Source organism: Cydia fagiglandana, chromosome Z (assembly GCF_963556715.1).
Source record: "Cydia fagiglandana chromosome Z, ilCydFagi1.1, whole genome shotgun sequence".
In the NCBI taxonomy this organism is placed as follows: domain Eukaryota; kingdom Metazoa; phylum Arthropoda; class Insecta; order Lepidoptera; family Tortricidae; genus Cydia; species Cydia fagiglandana.
The window spans coordinates 21,222,353-21,243,363 of NC_085959.1; the positions used below are offsets into that span (position 1 = coordinate 21,222,353).

The following is a 21,011-nucleotide window of genomic DNA, read 5'->3' on the forward strand; positions in this document are numbered from 1 at the left end:
GGAAGTGTATGATAGATCAAGTTTTTTTTTCTCTTAGTCCATTCCTTGTAAAAGACATCAACGCGCTCTCGTAATGAAGTTATTTTTGCTCTCGTTATTAGGCTTGTATTGACAAATAGTAAACAACTACAATCAAATTCAAACGATTCTGTACCAGAATCAATTATGAATATGTCGAATTTTCCAAGATTTTCACATATTATTATTTTTTTATGGGAGAGCTTTGGCACTTAAATATCATTTATTATTTTGGGGTAATTTGGCAACTACAAACGAAAAGAAAAGAACTACAAATAATTACAAACGATTCTGAACAAGAATCAATCATAAAAATGTCAAATTTCCCAAAATTTTTACTTATTATTGTATTGTCATGGAAAAGCTCTCGTAGTGAAATCAAATCAATTTTTTGGGGTAATTTGGCAACTACAAACGAAAAGAAAAGAACTACAAATAACTACAAACGATTCTGAACAAGAATCAATCATAAAAGTGTCGAATTTTCCAAAATTTTCACTTATTATTGAATTGTCATGGAAAAAACTCTAGTAGTGAAATTAAATCAAATTTTTCGCGGTTATATGGCACCTACGAAAAAAATGAAAAGAACTACAAATAACTACAAACAATTCTGAACAAGAATCGATCATAAAAGTGTCGAATTTTCTAAAACGTTTCACTTATTATTGAATTGTCATGGAAAAACCTCTAGTAGTGAAATCAAATCAAATTTTTCGCGGTTATATGGCACCTACGAAAGGAATGAAAAGAACTACAAATAACTACAAACGATTCTGTACAAGAATCAATCAAGGAAGTGTATGATAGATCAAGTTTTTTTTCTCTTAGTCCATTCCTTGTAAAAGACATCAACGCGCTCTCGTAATGAAGTTATTTTTGCTCTCGTTATTAGGCTTGTATTGACAAATAGTAAAGAACTACAATCAAATACAAACGATTCTGTACCAGAATCAATTATGAATATGTCGAATTTTCCATGATTTTCACATATATTTTTTTTTTATGAGAGAGCTTTGGCACTTAAATATCATTTATTATTTTGGGGTAATTAGGCAACTACAAACGAAAGGAAAAGAACTACAAATAACTACAAACGATTCTGAACAAGAATCAATCATTTAAGTGATGAATTTTTCAAAATTTCCACTTATTATTGTATTGTCATGGAAAAAGCTCTAGTAGTGAAATCAAATCAAATTTTTCGCGGTTATTTGGCACCTACGAAAGAAATGAAAAGAACTACAAATAACTACAAACGATTCTGAACAAGAATCAATCAAGGAAGTGTATGATAGATCAAGTTTTTTTTTCTCTTAGTCCATTCCTTGTAAAAGACATCAACGCGCTCTCGTAATGAAGTTATTTTTGCTCTCGTTATTAGGCTTGTATTGACAAATAGTAAACAACTACAATCAAATTCAAACGATTCTGTACCAGAATCAATTATGAATATGTCGAATTTTCCAAGATTTTCACATATTATTATTTTTTTATGGGAGAGCTTTGGCACTTAAATATCATTTATTATTTTGGGGTAATTTGGCAACTACAAACGAAAAGAAAAGAACTACAAATAATTACAAACGATTCTGAACAAGAATCAATCATAAAAATGTCAAATTTCCCAAAATTTTTACTTATTATTGTATTGTCATGGAAAAGCTCTCGTAGTGAAATCAAATCAATTTTTTGGGGTAATTTGGCAACTACAAACGAAAAGAAAAGAACTACAAATAACTACAAACGATTCTGAACAAGAATCAATCATAAAAGTGTCGAATTTTCCAAAATTTTCACTTATTATTGAATTGTCATGGAAAAAACTCTAGTAGTGAAATTAAATCAAATTTTTCGCGGTTATATGGCACCTACGAAAAAAATGAAAAGAACTACAAATAACTACAAACGATTCTGAACAAGAATCGATCATAATAGTGTCGAATTTTCCAAAATTTTCACTTATTATTGAATTGTCATGGAAAAACCTCTAGTAGTGAAATCAAATCAAATTTTTCGCGGTTATTTGGCACCTACGAACGAAATGAAAAGAACTACAAATAACTACAAACGATTCTGAACAAGAATCAACCATAAAATGGTCGAATTTTCCAAAATTTTCACTTATTATTGTATTGTCATGGAAAAAACTTTCGTAGTGAAATTAAAATCAATTTTTTTAGGGTAATTTGGCAACTACAAACGAAAAGAAAAGAACTACAAATAACTACAAACGATTCTGAACAAGAATCGATCATAAAAGTGTCGAATTTTCCAAAATTTTCACTTATAATTGAATTGTCATGAAAAGAGCTCCCGTAGTGAAATTAAAATCAATTTTTTTGGGGTATATTGGCAACTACAAACGAAAAGAATAGAACTACAAATAACTACAAACGATTCTGAACAAGAATCGATCATAAAAGTTTCGAATTTTCCAAAATTTTCACTTATTATTGAATTGTCATGGAAAAACCTCTAGTAGTGAAATCAAATCAAATTTTTCGCGGTTATTTGGCACCTACGAAAGAAATGAAAAGAACTACAAATAATTACAAACGATTCTGAACAAGAATCAATCATAAAAATGTCAAATTTCCCAAAATTTTTACTTATTATTGTATTGTCATGGAAAAGCTCTCGTAGTGAAATCAAATCAATTTTTTGGGGTAATTTGGCAACTACAAACGAAAAGAAAAGAACTACAAATAACTACAAACGATTCTGAACAAGAATCAATCATAAAAGTGTCGAATTTTCCAAAATTTTCACTTATTATTGAATTGTCATGGAAAAAACTCTAGTAGTGAAATTAAATCAAATTTTTCGCGGTTATATGGCACCTACGAAAAAAATGAAAAGAACTACAAATAACTACAAACGATTCTGAACAAGAATCGATCATAATAGTGTAGAATTTTCCAAAATTTTCACTTATTATTGAATTGTCATGGAAAAACCTCTAGTAGTGAAATCAAATCAAATTTTTCGCGGTTTTTTGGCACCTACGAAAGAAATGAAAAGAACTACAAATAACTACAAACGATTCTGAACAAGTATCAATCACAAAAGTGTCAAATTTCCCAAAATTATCACTTATTATTGTATTGTCATGGAAAAAGCTCTCGTAGTGAAATCAAATAAATTTTTTTTGGGTAATTTGGCAACTACAAACGAAAAAAAAAGAACTACAAATAACTACAAACGATTCTGAACAAGAATCGACCATAAAAGTTTCGAATTTTCCAAAATTTTCACTTATTATTGAATTGTCATGGAAAAACCTCTAGTAGTGAAATCAAATCAAATTTTTCGCGGTTATTTGGCACCTACGAAAGAAATGAAAAGAACTACAAACAACTACAAACGATTCTGAACAAGAATCAATCATTTCAGTGATGAATTTTTCAAAATTTCCACTTATTATTGTATTGTCATGGAAAAAGCTCTAGTAGTGAAATCAAATCAAATTTTTCGCGGTTATATGGCACCTACGAAAGAAATGAAAAGAACTACAAATAACTACAAACGATTCTGTACAAGAATCAATCAAGGAAGTGTATGATAGATCAAGTTTTTATTTCTCTTAGTCCATTCCTTGTAAAAGACATCAACGCGCTCTCGTAATGAAGTTATTTTTGCTCTCGTTATTAGGCTTGTATTGACAAATAGTAAAGAACTACAATCAAATTCAAACGATTCTGTACCAGAATCAATTATGAATATGTCGAATTTTCCAAGATTTTCACACATTATTATTTTTTTATGGGAGAGCTTTGGCACTTAAATATCATTTATTATTTTGGGGTAATTTGGCAACTACAAACGAAAAGAAAAGAACTACAAATAATTACAAACGATTCTGAACAAGAATCAATCATAAAAAAGTCAAATTTCCCAAAATTTTCACTTATTATTGTATTGTCATGGAAAAGCTCTCGTAGTGAAATCATATCAATTTTTTTGGGGTAATTTGGCAACTACAAACGAAATGAAAAGAACTACAAATAACTACAAACGATTCTGAACAAGAATCAATCATAAAAGTGTCGAATTTTCCAAAATTTTCACCTATAATTGAATTGTCATGAAAAGAGCTCCCGTAGTGAAATTAAAATCAATTTTTTTAGGGTAATTTGGCAACTACAAACGAATAGAAAAGAACTACAAATAACTACAAACGATTCTGAACAAGAATCGATCATAAAAGTTTCGAAATTTCCAAAATTTTCACTTATTATTGAATTGTCATGGAAAAACCTCTAGTAGTGAAATCAAATCAAATTTTTCGCGGTTATTTGGCACCTACGAAAGAAATGAAAAGAACTACAAATAACTACAAACGATTCTGAGCAATTATCAATCAAGTAAGTGAAGGATTGATCAAGTTTTTATTTCATTTAGTCCATTCCTTGTAAAAGACATCAACGCGCTCCTGTAGTGAAATCAATTTTTCTTCCGTTGTAAGGCTTTTATTAATGAAAAGGAAAAAATCTACAATCAACTACAAACGATTTTGTACCAGAATCAATCATAAAAGTAAAAGTGTTGCCAAGACTAGGCTTGTAAAGCTTTCATACTAAAAAGTTATCAGATCCCGTAGTAGGTACCAAAGCTTTTACTCTGTAAGTCCTAACTTTATAAGCTCTAACTGTATAAAGCCAACATCTTGGTCAAACAATACGGCTTGGTCGTTGCTTGACATGAACGCGCTCTTGTCTTTAATTTCATAAAAAAGCTCTTTATCGGTAAAAGACATCAACGGGCTCTTAAATCTTTTTTAGTTTTTTTTAATTTTTTGGGGTTTTTTGGCTACTACAAATGAAAATAAAGGAACTACAATCAACTACAAACGATTCTAAGCCAGTATCAACAATAAAAGTATAAGATTTCAAAAGTGGGGTGCTGGGATTTTTCTCACCCCCATAACTTTTTTTTGGGGAAACTACAAATAAAATCCTTTTAACTACAATTAACTACAAACAAAATACTATAAGAAAAAAAATATAAATAAAAAATTGGTCAAGGTCGGGTGCCAAGTTCACAGAGGTGACTTACTGAATATCTTAAGACGAAACAGGAGCTGAGGTTTAAATATTTTAGGCAAATATACTGCCCTGCTAAGCCGAAAAGCGCTATCTCAAAAACAAATGATTTTGAAAATGGAATTCTCAGTTATAGAAACTAAAGTATAAATTAGCAATGGATTTTCTTTTGAGATAGCGCCACTTGGCTTAGCAGGGCAGTATACCCGTCTCGCTAACGGAAACGACTCCTAAAACTAGTGCGATAAGGAGAAGGCGAAAAATCCTGCGTAAAAATGTCAAAAATCGAGGTTTCGTACTCGACTGTTTCCTCCTCCAAAACTTAACCAATCGTAACCAAATTTGGAAATCTAAATGATTATGATCTGTGTCGACTGTGTCGGGCCGTTTTGCGTTTTTGGCTATTTGATATCAGTTTTGAATACTACGCCTCTCATTGCCACATAGTCAATGAGGGCATTTATGCCATTTTTGAAGGGCTCTAGCGCCTTAAAAAACAAAAATATCAAAAAAAGCAAAACGGTCCGACACTGATATTGACAATATTTTTCTGTGTTGAAAAAATCATTGCTCTAGCATCAAAACGGAGGAAACAGTCGAGTACGTTTGTATGGAGAAATTACCACTCCTGTTGGCTCTTAAAGGACTACGTTTGTATGGAGAATCGATGTAGCTAGGTAGCTCTAGTGGAAAAGCGGCTTACCTAACTGCCATAAATGCTTGCTACATTAAAATAGGTAGGTACATGGTCCGTCGTAGCTGAATCACATACTTGCCCCGGATGACTTAAAATAGTTAAATAAAACAATGGCGGATATTTATATTTTAATTTACATCCATTTATAAAATTACCACATGTTTCTAATATAGGTACAAGTAAAATTATTGTACAAGTCTCAATATAATATATTATGTCTCAGTTACAATACAATTAGATATTTCCAGTTTGATATACGGGATTTCTGCATTATTTGCAGTGTCTAAGTTATTTAATCGTATAACCCCAAATAAATGAGATTAAATAGGTAATAATATAATCTATAAATAATTAAATTCAGAAACGTTTGAAGTCACTAGTATATTTATGTTCTCGGCTTGAGGCATTTAAGTATACACTTTCAGAAACAATCAAGAATGATATGGTGGTATTTAAACTGTTGTGAGACATACATCGCGCGAGTGACTAAGAACAAGTGAGCCTAAACCGTAAAATTATAAATGATATGGTGATTTTGGTATTAATCGATCAATGCTGAATAGCAAACTAGAAGTTATCGTATTGTATATATATATATCGATATATAAGTAAATAAATAGATGGAAAACCAACATTTTGACTAGAATATTTCTTTCTCCTGAAAGGATGACTCACGCTAGACCGGGCCGTGCCCGGGCCGAAGAGTCTGACATGCAATTGAATTGTTACACTGAATAGAAAGTGTTCTATTCAGTGTAACAATAGTATATTCAAATAGGTACCTACACTTCAATCGATATATTCATGTGATATCGTATAAAATACTGAAATACCTAAGTCTTTTCAAAATAAGAATCCAATGCCAGGTATTTGCAGAAACAAGCTAAGTACCTATCTACCTACCTGATATCTCGTCTACGATGATAAAGGTTCTACAAGTTTGCAATAAGGAAGCCATGTTGTTCTTGAGGAAATGATATTATTTTGGTACCTCTTACGTTCATTTTACAACAATGATACAAAACAATTATTAAATAATAGGTAGGTAATGATAATGATCTTAAGGGAATACATACTATTTTCACTGCATCAACCTGACTCATGTGGCATTATATAAATATTACCTATTAAATCTATTGGACGCATGCTATGTATTTCATATTTTATACCTATTTTAACACCATCAAAACGCTCCACGTAAAAAGCTCATGAAAATGCCAGCCCAAAAGTCTTGCGGAACCAATCCCGAGTAAATAGGCGTATCTAACTAGAGTAAATACTTTGGTACCTACTTACACTACGAACTGAATTATTTTTGGTGCCTACGATTTACCTAATATCTAGCAACCATAGCATTTTTATTTTAAATAGGTAGTTGCCATTAGATATTTGTGAGCACATTAGCCGCTCCGATATCTGATGGCGACTGTAATACATGAAATGAAATGTCATAAAATTACCTAATATTACACAGTTGCAGATGTAGTACATTATTATTTTTACGGAGCTGTACGAACGTGTTTGTTATTTCAGTCAGTCTCGACTCTCGGTACAAAAGTACTTATGAGGTTCACCGACTTGACTGAAGTAGCATGACAAATACGAACATTTCCGAGAAAATACGATGGAAAACAATTGTGTACTACATCTGTTAATTAAGTACATTTTTTGAATTAGCCTGCTGTTATATCTCCTGCTTTCTCTTTAGTAATCAGTACCTAAAATAGGTAGGTACCTATTGCATAATAGTAGATACAATAATTATTACTGCGATATACTCGCTAATATCTACGCCTGATTTCTTACTTTTGTACACTATATACAAATTCGAGATAATTATATTACTACATTTTGGCGTCTACAATACTAATAAGGTTTACCATTTTCTTATTATCATATGAAGTAGGTATATTTCACATTGAATAATTAACGAATTCGGCACTGAAAAAAAAAGTACATGTAGGTACTATATTCTTACTATATTAGTATCTTTTTTTACATTTGTTACCTAGGTACTAAACTTTTTACAAATATACAGGTATTGTAAATACACCGCCATTGATTAGCATAATTTTTTGGTGACATTGGCTCGGATAGATTCACTTGAAAAGTACATCCTGTTATGACCAGGCACTTCACCAAACTATGCCATAAAATATTTATCCGAGTAATAGTTATTTAAGTCCACAAGTGAGTTCCATAAAGAATTGGTAGTTGCATTGAACATATTGGGTTGTGCATTGCGGGCCGTGGCTGACGCGGATGGGCCGCGGAGCCGCCTGCGATGCCGCCGGGCCGCGCCTCTGCTCCCGAATCAGTGATCAGTACTAAAATACGAATTCTGCATAAGGTATAATTTGTCTATGGGATTCACCACCGCGCCCGTGCCTAAGTTCAGGGGTTCGTGAGCAGTGTGCCCGCCGTGCTGGTGAGAGTGATGCTGGACTTCTAAGTTTTGTAAACTCATGGTGTCGGAAGCACCTTCGTCGAGTTGATCGAAGTTGCTACCGTCTAATGATATGTCGGAACTGCAAAAACTGTCTCCAGAATGTGCTGGATAGTCTGAAACACAAAAAAATCAATATAAGAATGACAAATTGGTTCAAAGTTCTGACGACAGTTGTGGACGACCGCTTCTCAATACAAACGTATTCTCCATTTTCCTCCCCGGGATATTGACATTATAGAAAATATTTTTACACAAGTTAATGTTCACCTATATTGACCATCACCGTTTTAATATTTTTAACCTTACTTTTTTTAAGAATTAATATTTATAAATTTGTATGGAATTTGTGTATCGTTCCTAACTTTTAAAATAAAATAAGTAGGTGATCAAAACATCGATTTCGTTTGATTTTAGCTATATAATAAATAAATGTGTAATTTTTTAAAATATTTTCTTTAATTGCCAATATCCGGAGAGGAAAATATTGACTTTTTTGGATGGAGAACCGGTCGTCCCCTTTCTTCTTAACGTTTTATGGGGCCTTCATTTGTTTTACATAGTTATATATGTACCAATCTTTCAGCAGTAGGAGGGGCGGTTTTTGGGGCACACTCGATCTTATGCTGAATTAAATTTTATTTGAAGTTGTGTTCCGATTGCACAACTACTACCGCGGTATCAACAATTGGAAATGTTTTGAGTCGCTGGACTCACTGCCCATGAATCACATGCGCGCTCGACCGATTCAATCTTATTAATTTTATTTTTTTGTTAGACTTACCATCGGGTGAGTACGGCAGATTCGGATTAAGGGGTTGGCTGGACGCTGAGTACGATCCGTCAAGCCCTAAGTAGTTCCCATGCTCACTCGACGGAGATTCCTGTTTGATACTTTTCTCATCTTTATCTTTATCTTTGTCATTATTTTTATCTCCCTCTTGCTTTGCTTTTCTTTGGATTTTTTTCATTTTAGCTCTTTGGTTTTGAAACCATACTTGTACTACTCGCACACTCAATCCAGTGTCTTTTGCGAGAGCTTCTCTAACTTTGCGGCACGGTTTAGGACTAACTTCGAATGACGCTTTGAACTGCCTCCTTTGGGCAGATGTTAAAATAGTGCGAGGGCGCTTCGGTCCCCGGCGTCCATCCCGCGGCCGCTCCGAGTCGTCTATGATCATGTCATCTTCAGCGTGCTGCATCAGATACATTTCTTTTTCAAAGTCTTGTCGACAAAATATTTGGCCCGCCCTTATTACGTACTGTTCGCCTTTTTGAAGAGGTTGGCAGCACATGACGCACACGAAGCACTGAATGTGGAAAACGTACTGTTGAGCTCGCATGACCATTTCTTGTGGAAGGAGGCGATCACCGCATCTCGTGCATTTAACTCCAAATAATCTAAAGGACAAACATGAATTGATACTAATGAAATTCCACCGAGGAAATACAAAAATAATTATGACATACCTAAAATTACTCAAACAGTCGCATAGTTCGCATTGCATTGAAATTCGCGGGCACTTCGCAATAATGCTTACGCTTAATGGTAACAAACGTAGATTTATGTTAATGAGTTTAAAGTTTCCGTCACACAGGCGCGTTTTCCGGGCGGCGCGTGAGCTCTTTATATGTAAAAGCAGCGTGCTTCGTTTACGCGCCGCCCGCAAAAGGCGCCTGTGTGACGGAGCCTTAATATTTTTCAAGTAGTCAGTGTTTACCTGTCGTAGTCGGGTTTGCAGTAGAGCTTGGCGTTGCGCGTGAAGCAGGTGTGCGCGAGCGGGCAGCCGCACACGCAGCAGCTGAGACAGTGCTCGTGCCACGACAGCTCGCCGACCCGCATCAGGTATCTGTCTTGTATCTTTTGTCCGCATCCTTCGCAGATTTCCACTATTTTTTCCCGTTTGATACTTGCGCTCAGTTCTGAGGAAAGGAAGCCTAAGTTAATAGCTTCTTGAAGGTATATCCGATAAATCAAAATGACCGTGCCCTGTAAAATCAAAAGCTTGTAACTTGTAATACAAGTAGAAGTCCCTTTTTAACAGCTTTTGTTAGAAAGGGACTTCCACTTGTATTACAAGCTTTTGATAAACAGGGCACAGCATGTGATAGATATACAAGGTGCGTTGTATGTTGCGTTAGAATTAACTAACCTTGATTATTATCTGTCAGGACATTTTAAAATAAGTAGAATACATTAAACCACAATGCATATAACAATATTTGTACAATTTATTGACAAGTTTTCATGAATGTAGGTAACTAGAAAGTCTTACTAAAATATAAGAATTCGCTAAAGCAACATTAGGAATAGGATCTACATAACATAACTAAATAATTTGATTATTTGTTGAGAATAATTCATACGAGTAATTGCACATCCAACATTAATAATACTATAAGTCATAAGCATAACTGTAAATATAAAAAATTTTTGCTATGCTAGAAGTAGTTACCTACGTTTAAGTAATCTCCAGTAACACCTCTACAAAATAATAGTAGAAATTTAATAAAATGGAACTAAAGCCGAAACAAGATGGAACCAGTTGATTTCTCACAAGAGTAGATAAACATTATAAAATATTTAAATATGAATGATCTGCTGGTATGACGGATTTTTAAATATTTCTTAATACACAACATAACGTTATGTTGATAAATCATAGCATCGATGAAATACGTTGTAATGCTTTGAGTTTACGAGAAAATATCCGTTATACAGGGTGGGCAAATAAGAAGTATGCTTATACTTTGTTTTTAAATTTTTACTATGTAATTAAGTTCATTAATTATGAAGTATTTTACATAATATCTGACAAATAACGACCTCTAGCAGCACGCAAATGTGAGCCCTATTCATCGCATTTTTCAGCATATTTTCGGCGTTGTTTTAGTAAATATGTATCGAACAGTCTGTTTTAACTGTTTAAATTCATCAGCTTGTTAGCATAGCATAATCCACGGAGCTCCACAGAAATAAGTCAGGAACTACAAAATTTGGGGAATTTGGGCGCCAATCGCTGTCACTGTTTCTCGAAGTTAATCGAGCAAACAAAGTGTTTCAAACAACAAACATTTGAGTAATTTTTGCTTGCTGGTAGAGGTAGACATTTTGCAGGAATTATCTTCCTCATATAATTGCCAACCCTGAATACTATATTTATAATAAAAATATATATATTATAGGACATTTTTACACAAATTGACCAAGCCCCACGGTAAGCTCAAGAAGGCTTGTGTTGTGGTTACTCAGACAACGATATATATAATATATAAATACTTAAATACCTACATAGAACACAACCATGACTCAGGACCAAATAAGTATCTGTCTCATAAATCATAATACAAATAAATGCCCTTACCAGGATTCGAACCCGGGACCATCGGCATCAAAGGCAGGGTCACTACCCACTAGGCCAGACCGGTCGTCAAAAAAATATTTACTAACTTTTGCACTTAATATAATATGTCAACGTTAAACAAATAAAGTAAAAGACGCACTTATAATCCAGTAAATTTGTCAGTTGCGTCAAATCCGGTAGTTCTGATTTTTTGCAGACTTGTTTATGATGTTGGCCCAATGAATAATCCAAGTTTGTGACTTCGAGCGCCGAACGCAACTTTGTCAAAAATCGAATAAACCGCATTTTTTTTTAGATTTGGGCGATTATAACCCTAAAGTACTAGTTTTTGGTAGTAACGTCCTAGGGCGTTTTTAAAGTAGACTAAATTTGCTACAATAAGACACTAGAATTGTCTCTGTACATCTAATATTTTCCGAGATAAAACCTTTCAAAATTTTATGTTTAAATTTTTATATTTTTTAATATTTTTTCAGAATAGGCACTCATACATTTTTTTATGGAAAATAAATATTTTGTAGAACGTGCCGGTGATGAATTCCATATAAATTACCTACCTAACCCTTATATTATAGCTAAGAACTGATGTAAAATTATAAAATTTTGAAAGGCTTTATCTCGGAAAATATTAGATGTACAGAGACAATTCCAGTGTCTTATTGTAGCAAATTTAGTCTAAGGTACTTGCGCCTAATAAGGCCCACTATTAATTTCATTTTTTATTTTTTTCATTTTTGATATGAACTTGCAATTTTGTCTATGGTACTAACCAAACATGGGCGAGAAATTTAAACTCATTTACACTTATAAAAGTATGAAATTTTGAAATTGAGCAAGCTTTAAAACTGGGCCTTATTAGGTGCAAGTACCTTACTTTAAAAGCGCCCTAGGAAGTTACTATCAAAAACTAGTACTTTAGGGTTATAATCGCCCAAATCTAAAAAAAAATGCGGTTTATTCGATTTTTGACAAAGTTGCGTTCGGCGCTCGAGGTCACAAACTTGGATTATTCATTGGGCCAACATCATAAACAAGCCTGCAAAAAATCAGAACTACCGGATTTGACGCAAACGCAAAATGTATAATTTTACTGTATTATTATACACCAGAAGCACAGACTATCATTTAACTTTTCGTAAGAAACAAAGAATGTTAATGCATTTTTGACCAATTAGCCATCCATTTAGCTTCTTGAGTTCCAGAAGCCCTTATAAAGGCTTTGCCTTTTACAAAATTTATTTTTAACTTTTATTAAATAAGACAAGTTTTCAATTTCTAAATAAACTTTAGTTTCTTGGATTTAGGAGGTTAGGGTGTGAACGAAGTGGAAGCTTTTATGGAGAATAAATAAAAATCATATTGGTTAAATGGTTAATAAAACCTACCCAAATTTTTAAATCCACGTAGACGAAGTCGCGAGCAAAAGCTAGTACAATAATAAAGTTGAAATTACACATTTTCATTTTATAATTATCAGCGACGGTGAATAAAACTGGCTGCCTGCAAGGCTCTTTGTAACACGCTGAATACTGTGCAAGTGTGCATCTCTTTCTGTCTCGCCAGCGCGAAGGGGAAGGAGAGCCTGGCGAGAAGCGCCTTTATATTTTCACGTTAAAATGAATATTTTGGCAAAAAATAATTTTAAAATATAATATTTAGTGTTATCTTTTTGATGCGTAAAATCTGTTTATGTATACGGTGTCAATTGACCTATGATATGACGAGGTACCTATTGATTACTCTCATAATTACTAAATAAATACAATTAATGTATAAACTGAGGCGTATATCGAGTCGAGTTCGAACGTCTAGCTCTAGTCTGGTTATTGTTGTAGACTAGGCTTTATAACAATCAAATATTAGGTATTATATTAACTGTTTAAATAATAAAATTAATTAATACTTATCCACCGTCCACAGCTTTTTTCAGAAACATTCTGATTGTCAAATCAAGTTAATACAGAAAAGCTCTGTACATTTTAACTAAGATAGATTCTAAAAAACGTAAGTCAAAGGAGAAATAGCATAGCGTTGGGAGCGAAATATAAAGCAGAGGCGCCTCAAAGCCCTCCTTGGAATGGTGGGGATGCAGGGGGGCCCGCCCAGAGGGAGGGGCGTGTCCCGGTCACCCGGGTCACGGCACCGTACTTGTATAAAATGCCGGCCTGAGCTGCCTTTTCGAGGTTACCATTTTCTATAATTATCATCCACAACTCAGTTTTCTCGCAATTTAATCAGGACTTCTTAATATTAGTTTATTCGGATAGATTTAACTTTTGTTTTGATAGCCGGATAAACATTTTAATGTTAAAAAATTAAAAATATCTAAAATTATCTATAAGTATGTACTTCATTCCAAATAAAAGATAGGGTGTTAATCCTATAAGATCATCGAACCAGAAATTCTAAACCTTTTCTGTGAAGTTGTACAGCAAACAACTTCGATTTTGATACAACGTGAACCAATATAGCAACAAAATAACACCTGACATCGAGTGTTGTTGACCTCTGCCTCTTTAGGTGTTTTGTACGAAAACTCTATTTAAGTATTTATTGTAAACTACAATTAGAATATATTATTTACAAATTATGATACTATGCACAATTCTGTTTATACAATTCAGTAAGTTCAAATCGTCAACTGGATACATCTTCAACTAACCTAACAAAAATCATAGTTACTATGACAATATTTCACAACGGAAATACAAGCTACTTCATAATTATTACAAATGAACGTAGGCCCCGTTTTCCTCTCTGATTATTGATTGACATTACTTTTTATTTTATATAATACCTATATAGATAACTACTTTAAAGAAATAAGTAATTTTACTAAATTTAGACAAAACGAATTAAAAGAGGACGACTGCTTCTCAGTAGGCCCCGTTCTCCGCTCTGGATATTGACATTGTGACAGTTGACATTATTAAAAATAAGTTTTTGGCAAAAAATTCATTTTTGGTACAAGCTTTTATCGCTGACTGTACTTTTCTTACGACAGACAACTAATGCTCATCGAGACAATTCTAGAAACCCCTAACACAATTAGGTTGCGTTGTTTCATCACAGAGTTCCTATGGCCAACTCCTTACTCCATCATCAAATCAGCTCGATGGTACCATAATATTGCATTGTCATGCGATTTATACATGCATACAAAATTTCAGCTCAATCGGAAACCGGGAAGTGGATCAAATTTAACTTGCAAGATTTGATTACACACAGACAGACAGACAACGGTCAGGTGAAACTAAATAAAAGCTTGTAAAATATATACAATTTGATATACATATATTAACCATAGCTATGCCCCTTCGTTCGGTTTTTCGATATTTTTTATTATTACATATAAGAGATAGAAGAGAAAAACTAACTCCATACAATTTTTTTAAATCTCCTAACTTTTATAGTAGGTAATAAGAACTCAGGAAACCCCAATCAATTATCAGCATCACACGTAAAAAGGTATTATAATGTCTGAAATCACCAAAATGTACTCCTGTTATTTTTATTACGCTAATAACAAATACATTATATTCCTCAGTGAAATACTAAAAAAAGTCTTCCCTTTATGCTTATTTAACAGAATTAATGAAAAAATTAGGTAATTGCGGCCGAATTTTATCAACAACTTAGTACGTTAATTTCAAATGCATTGACTGATTAACTAACGGATCTATTCGATGTATATTTGACGTATCTTAAAGTTAGAATTGGGCAGTAAGCTGATAGGATTACAAAAACAAAAGAGAACCTAGTATTTACGTAGCGATGCTGCGCTACGATATGCTACGCGCAGTACAAGCGACGGCGGCCGTAGAGGCTCTACGCGCAGGCTAACCTTGTTTATTTCTGCATTCTGCTACAAAAAAATAGGAAATTCGAAGAATTTATGTTGAGTATTATACTTTTTTTAAATCTTGAGTAGTTATTATTTATTTACAGTTATAGATGGTCAAGCAAATCTTGACAGTATAAAAAGGCTCGATATTCAAATTTTCTATGACCCTCGCGATATCCCTTCGCGCCTACATTTTTCAAATTTGCTGCCTTTTTCTACTGATAAGATCTGCTTGACCAACTATAATTCGTAAATAGGTACACCATAGTTATTCATTAGTCTCAAAATAAATAACTTAATTGCCATAATGATTACATAATACAATTGTCAGTGGATTTGTTTAATTTTTTCTGACTATTCATATCTTTTTACAACTAATAAGTAAAACTTCCAAATCTCAAAAGGAGGAGGTTATTAATTCGATTGTGTGTTCTTTTTTAACATAAATAAGGTTATATAATAATGTTATTTCTCATTCACGTTAACTAGGTTTAACCGCGGTCGTGTCTTATTGTCACGACTCTCTTCATACATTCTGTATGGGTTGCGGAAATAAGCCCACTCTCCTAAATAAATAGGATTGTAAATCATTATTAAAAAAGCAAAACTGCTTTTATTTAAATTCGTTCGATTTTTAAATAAAACAAATTCATTTCTATTATCTAATGATTAAAATTATACCGTCAATTAATTTTATATAGTGGGCCGATAGCGGTTACGTGTATATCTAGAATTCAAAAAATAATGGATTGGAAAATTACTAGTTGCAACATTGAAATACCGGATGGAAAGTTGCACCTATACATGAAATAGCTGACCTTATCTCAATCAATCAATAATGCAATACCTGCAACCTATACCTACAGGTTGTAGGTATTGTATTAGATTGCCTACCAGGTGGTATTCCACCAGTCCAATGTAGGTATATTTTGTGTCACATGTTGCTTATACTGAGAAAGTGAGACGCAATGACATTGAACCAAGATATTGGACAGATGGAATACCTAAGGTACAATTACTTTTGAAATAAATAGTTAATTTATTTATGTACCCTATATCAACCTATACAGGGTGAAATCTGGGTCGTGTAGCAAGAAAGAAAAATAAGACTTGCCACTTAATTAGGAACACAACACTGTAGATTAGAGTGCATTAATTTGTATTTTTTTTGCACATACAAAAATAAAATACAAAATAATTTCTTATTTAGGGGTCATGGTCACCCTACAACTTGACAAGACAAACATCTAGAATCTCGAAAAGAAAGTAGTGGTAACTTACGATAATTAACTGATAACACTTATCTTCGGTTTTACATTCAGTGTAAAAGCAATTAAAAGTTTAAAAATAATTTAAAAACTTTATTAAAATTATTTACAAGCACTGGGACGGAGACTCCACAAGCTTTTAACAAATACGATCACAATCACAACTTAAACATACTTCAGGAGCTGCTCAAAGTGTGATCCGTTTTGCTGTCGACACAATTCGGCTCGTCCTCTTAGGTTATCTTTTAATCTGCCGAGAGCAAAGTGATCCATTTTCACACTTTCAAATGCTCCAATATCTCGCTGACAAAGCTCTTCGATGGTACACCAATCTTTTGATTTCGCCCCAGAGAAAAAAATCCAAGGGCGTCAGGTCGGGACTATGAGGAGGCCTTGCCACGGGTCCGCCGCCGCCTCGGCCAATCCAACGTCCCGGGGAACTGTTCATCGAGGTAATTGCGTACTCGGTGTTCAAAATGAGCCGGAGCACCATCGTGTTGATAGTGTAGGTGTAGGTTATGCAAGTAATGTTCCGGCACTTCTCGCAGTAATTCAGGCACCACATACTCTTTCTCAACATATCAATCGATAACGTTGGTGAAATAAATCCCGAGCAGTGGTAGCACGACGTGCTTGGTAATAAAACATTACCATGTCAGACCGCTCAACATTTGAAAACGGATATGCCGCGGGCATCTTTCTGCTTAATTATCTTTAAAATTACCAGAATTAATGAACTCAATGTACAATCTTTGAATGATTTTATTTATTTTAAAGTTTTGACTTTGTCATAACAGTGACGGTTGACATTTCTTACTCATCTAATCAGTTGTTTATTAAATAGGTTTTAACAGTAATTGTAAGGTAACCATAATTTGTGTTTTTAACTGGGATACTTAAATTGTTGATTAATTAATGAATAGCTGCAATTATTTAAAAATTAACTTTATACCTAACATCGCGTTAATTTACCGAGTTAAGTACAATAGGTTTGAATCACGACCCAGATTTCGCCCTGTATTAGTCCGAGGCTGAAATGATGCCTTTCACCCGAGTTTAACACTACTTTTCCTTTCGAATACGAGGAAAGTAAAATGCATGTGTTTTTTTTAAACATGTTATAGTATTTGAGGGTACTTTCAATAAACAATTTCGGCAAAAGTATCGTTATCTATGGAATGGAGAGTGAAATATCTGAATGAAAATTGTATAACAAATCAATTTATATCCAAGTTTCAATTACTCATCGTAAAAAATAAAATCGTACTTGGATCCTAAAATGCTCTAGTGCAGAAACGTATCATTTTCTGCACACCTTTTAGAACAATGACCCTCTTCCATAGCATACCTAAGTAATGACGTGCCTGGCCCTGGCCCTTTAAACTTTTGACATACACACGAAAAGTGCTATTTTACGCACTAGTGCGGGAAAATAGGACCATATGTACTGTAAAATATTTATCTGACTACTTATCGCACTTTACATACATATCTACTACCAATAATTAGATAGAGTTCAATCAAACTTCAAATACCTACGCCATTGTTTTTACGTTGTTTCATGTTACTTAGGTACATCGAAATGTATGGACTTATGCTGGTTAGAATTTGTATTAAGGTAAACGTACTGATGCTCGACGCGGTCCCAGTAAATGTCATCTTGAAACTTAAGTCATTGTCAATAGAGGTGTCATCTGTTGGGCATTAGCATGTCGAGGACTAGTACTTTTACCTTACCTCACGTCCATTGAATCTGGAATACGAAATAATTCAACGTATACAGGATGATTCATGAGACGTGAGCAGGACTAATCCTGCACACTCAGTAACTGATAATTGATCGATCACCGTCGTATTTAGGTGAAAGAAGCACACTTTTTCCTATTTTTTAAATTTTTGGCGAGGGCAAATTTAATTCTCTGCAATCATGGTCACCCTACAAGATCTAATTAATAATCATAAAACTGATAAAACCTCTTTAACCGCAATGACAGCATATTGATTACGAAGAAAATGAACTGTCAAACTTGAGTGACATACGAGTTTTCAAAAGTAACCAGACCGTGATGACATTCAATTTGACACAAAATATCGGTAGTTTAGTATTCTAACTGTAGGGTGACCATGCATGTCGTAAATAAATTAATAACTTTTATTTTCATCACGACTAGAAAATTAACGTTAACCTCACTAATACTGATACGAAACAGTTGCTTATAATTTACGAAATGTGCAGTGTTAGTCCTGCTCACGTCTCTTGAATCACCCTGTATGTAGTCCTATACAATTACGTATAGTCGCAGATCTGACAGGTCTTCCGTACTTACTTTTGGAGCCGCATCACATACAAACCCGACTAAGGCGCGTGTATTTTGTTCAAGAATTATTATAGTTTTATGCTACATACCCGTACCTATACTTATGTGTGTGTGTATAGGTATTGTTTAAAGGTTTTAGATGTGCAATACTTTGACAAATACTTATAGGATACAAATAGTTAGGAATTACGTTATAACAACCAGAGATGTGACTTATTTGAAATACTTGTATTTAAAATGCAAATACAAAATGTAAAATACCTATTTTGTATTTTGTATTTAAATACCTTTTGAAGAAAACTATTTTGTATTTTATTTGAAATAGTTTTTGGGACCTATTTTCTATTTTCAAAATACAAAATACTTTATAGTAGGTAGGTAGGTAATGTAGGTAGGAGTTACAATCTCTTCTGATGTTACAATCCTGGCAACTCTCTCATTCTTTTAACATGGAACTGGTGAATCTGCTGTTTAGTAACGTCACACATGACCACAAGCGTAGCAAGTGGTTAAAAAAGTGGAATCTTGAGTGTTGCGAGGGTTTCAAGGCACGAGAGGAGAACAAACTTTTTGCCCTGGTGAAACACAAACGAGACGTTTTCATCACACTAACGAGAGGCATTATAATAGCTGTATAACATTACAAATTAATGCTTTAAAAGTTGGCCGTTAAAAATCATCATCCATACCTACATCCTACCGGTTAATATGAGCAAACAACTAGAAATTTGCACTTTAGATAGAGGATTGATTTGAAAGAGAGTCTTTTCAACTCTGAAATTCCGAGTAATAACTTTTTAATTCAGACTAGGTATTCACTACTCAGAGTACCTTTTATCGCAAAGTATTTGTATTTAAAAAAAGTATTTTGAAAATACCTATTTCGTATTTTGTATTTAAATACAAATTCAAAAACTATTTTGTATTTTGCATTTGAAATAGTATTATCAAGGAAGTATTTGTATTTTGTATTTAAATACTTTTTATAAAGTATTTTTCACATCTCTGATAACAACAATCAATCAAATCATTTTAGCAGGCAACATAATGATATTCAGGTATATCCAAAATCAGACTGTGTAGGTATATTATGATAAGTTCAATATATTTAACATCATAATCGCATATAAAATGTTTAGGCTGCAAGCTATGCCAGCCTCCTGAGTCCCTGAGGCCTTTATAAAGGATTTAATCCAAATCGAATTTTGAATGAAAATGGAATACAAGAAGGTTCAAATTTCAAAACTGCAATAATGATAAGGGGGACTCAGGAGGCTAGGATACAGAGAGAGGTGTCGTTACTGACCTGTCCTTCCCGAGCACGAGAGCGGAGGCTGCATCCCGTCCTGCATCAATCCCGCGTTCATATTTGTGTAAAATTCCAACATTTTGTCCATACAGTCCACGTCACTGCACCCCGAGACACTCGCGCCGCGCCGGCCGGACTCACAATGGCGAGGCTGACAATCTTCGACCCACGCCGCGGCGCCTCTCTCTGTCCCCCCTGATCCCACCCGACCAATCACGAGGCCCCCATTACGAATAACTCCGCCTTTATCATCCGTAACCCAACCTACCCAATACAGATCAAAGCTATGATATTTGCCGCTTGGCTGAAACGGCACCAACAAATGGTATTTATTCGTTTGAAAAAACCCTATGTGTTTCGCACCAGACAGCGAATAGTGATAACGGTGATGTCACTGAATATACTGTACTTTTACAATGGAATGGCTATCGTTACTGTGAGTCTTATTTTGGACTAACTCGAACAGTTATTGGAAATTTTCATACAGTATAATTTGGAAATAGGAGAATACAATGGAGGGAGAAGGGTATCGCATGAACTGTGTTAGGTATTGTAGTCTCGTAGTTATCTTTAATGAGTAAGTAACTTTCCAGGATAAATTCTTATTCTTCTTAAGGCGTAACTAATTAAAACATACTTATCTGATTTCAGCATCTTGCAAAAGTAGTTTCCACTTGTCGAGTAAAATAGAGTCAATCTGA

At 33.9% G+C, this 21,011-nt stretch overlaps 1 protein-coding gene across 1 annotated transcript; it reads right to left on the bottom strand.

Moving 5' to 3' along the window:
* Positions 1–7,929: 7,929 nt before the first annotated feature.
* Positions 7,930–20,696, bottom strand: LOC134678483 (LIM homeobox transcription factor 1-beta). Its single transcript, XM_063537053.1, has 4 exons — positions 20,308–20,696; positions 9,928–10,129; positions 8,991–9,607; positions 7,930–8,322 (listed from the first exon to the last, which is right to left on the bottom strand). The coding sequence occupies exons 1-4, from the start codon at positions 20,396–20,398 to the stop codon at positions 8,075–8,077; spliced, it is 1,158 nt and encodes a 385-aa protein (XP_063393123.1). The 5' UTR covers positions 20,399–20,696; the 3' UTR covers positions 7,930–8,074.
* Between the last annotated feature and the right edge of the window lie 315 nt (positions 20,697–21,011).

Coding starts and splice junctions, on each gene's coding strand:
- LOC134678483 (XM_063537053.1), bottom strand. CDS start 20,398: ATGGACAAAATGTTGGAATTTTACACAAATATGAACGCGGGATTGATG. Junction 9,608..9,927: donor TGCAAACCCGACTACGACAG/GTAAACACTGAC, acceptor TTTGTCCTTTAG/ATTATTTGGAGTTAAATGCA. Junction 8,323..8,990: donor TCTGCCGTACTCACCCGATG/GTAAGTCTAACA, acceptor TTTGTGTTTCAG/ACTATCCAGCACATTCTGGA.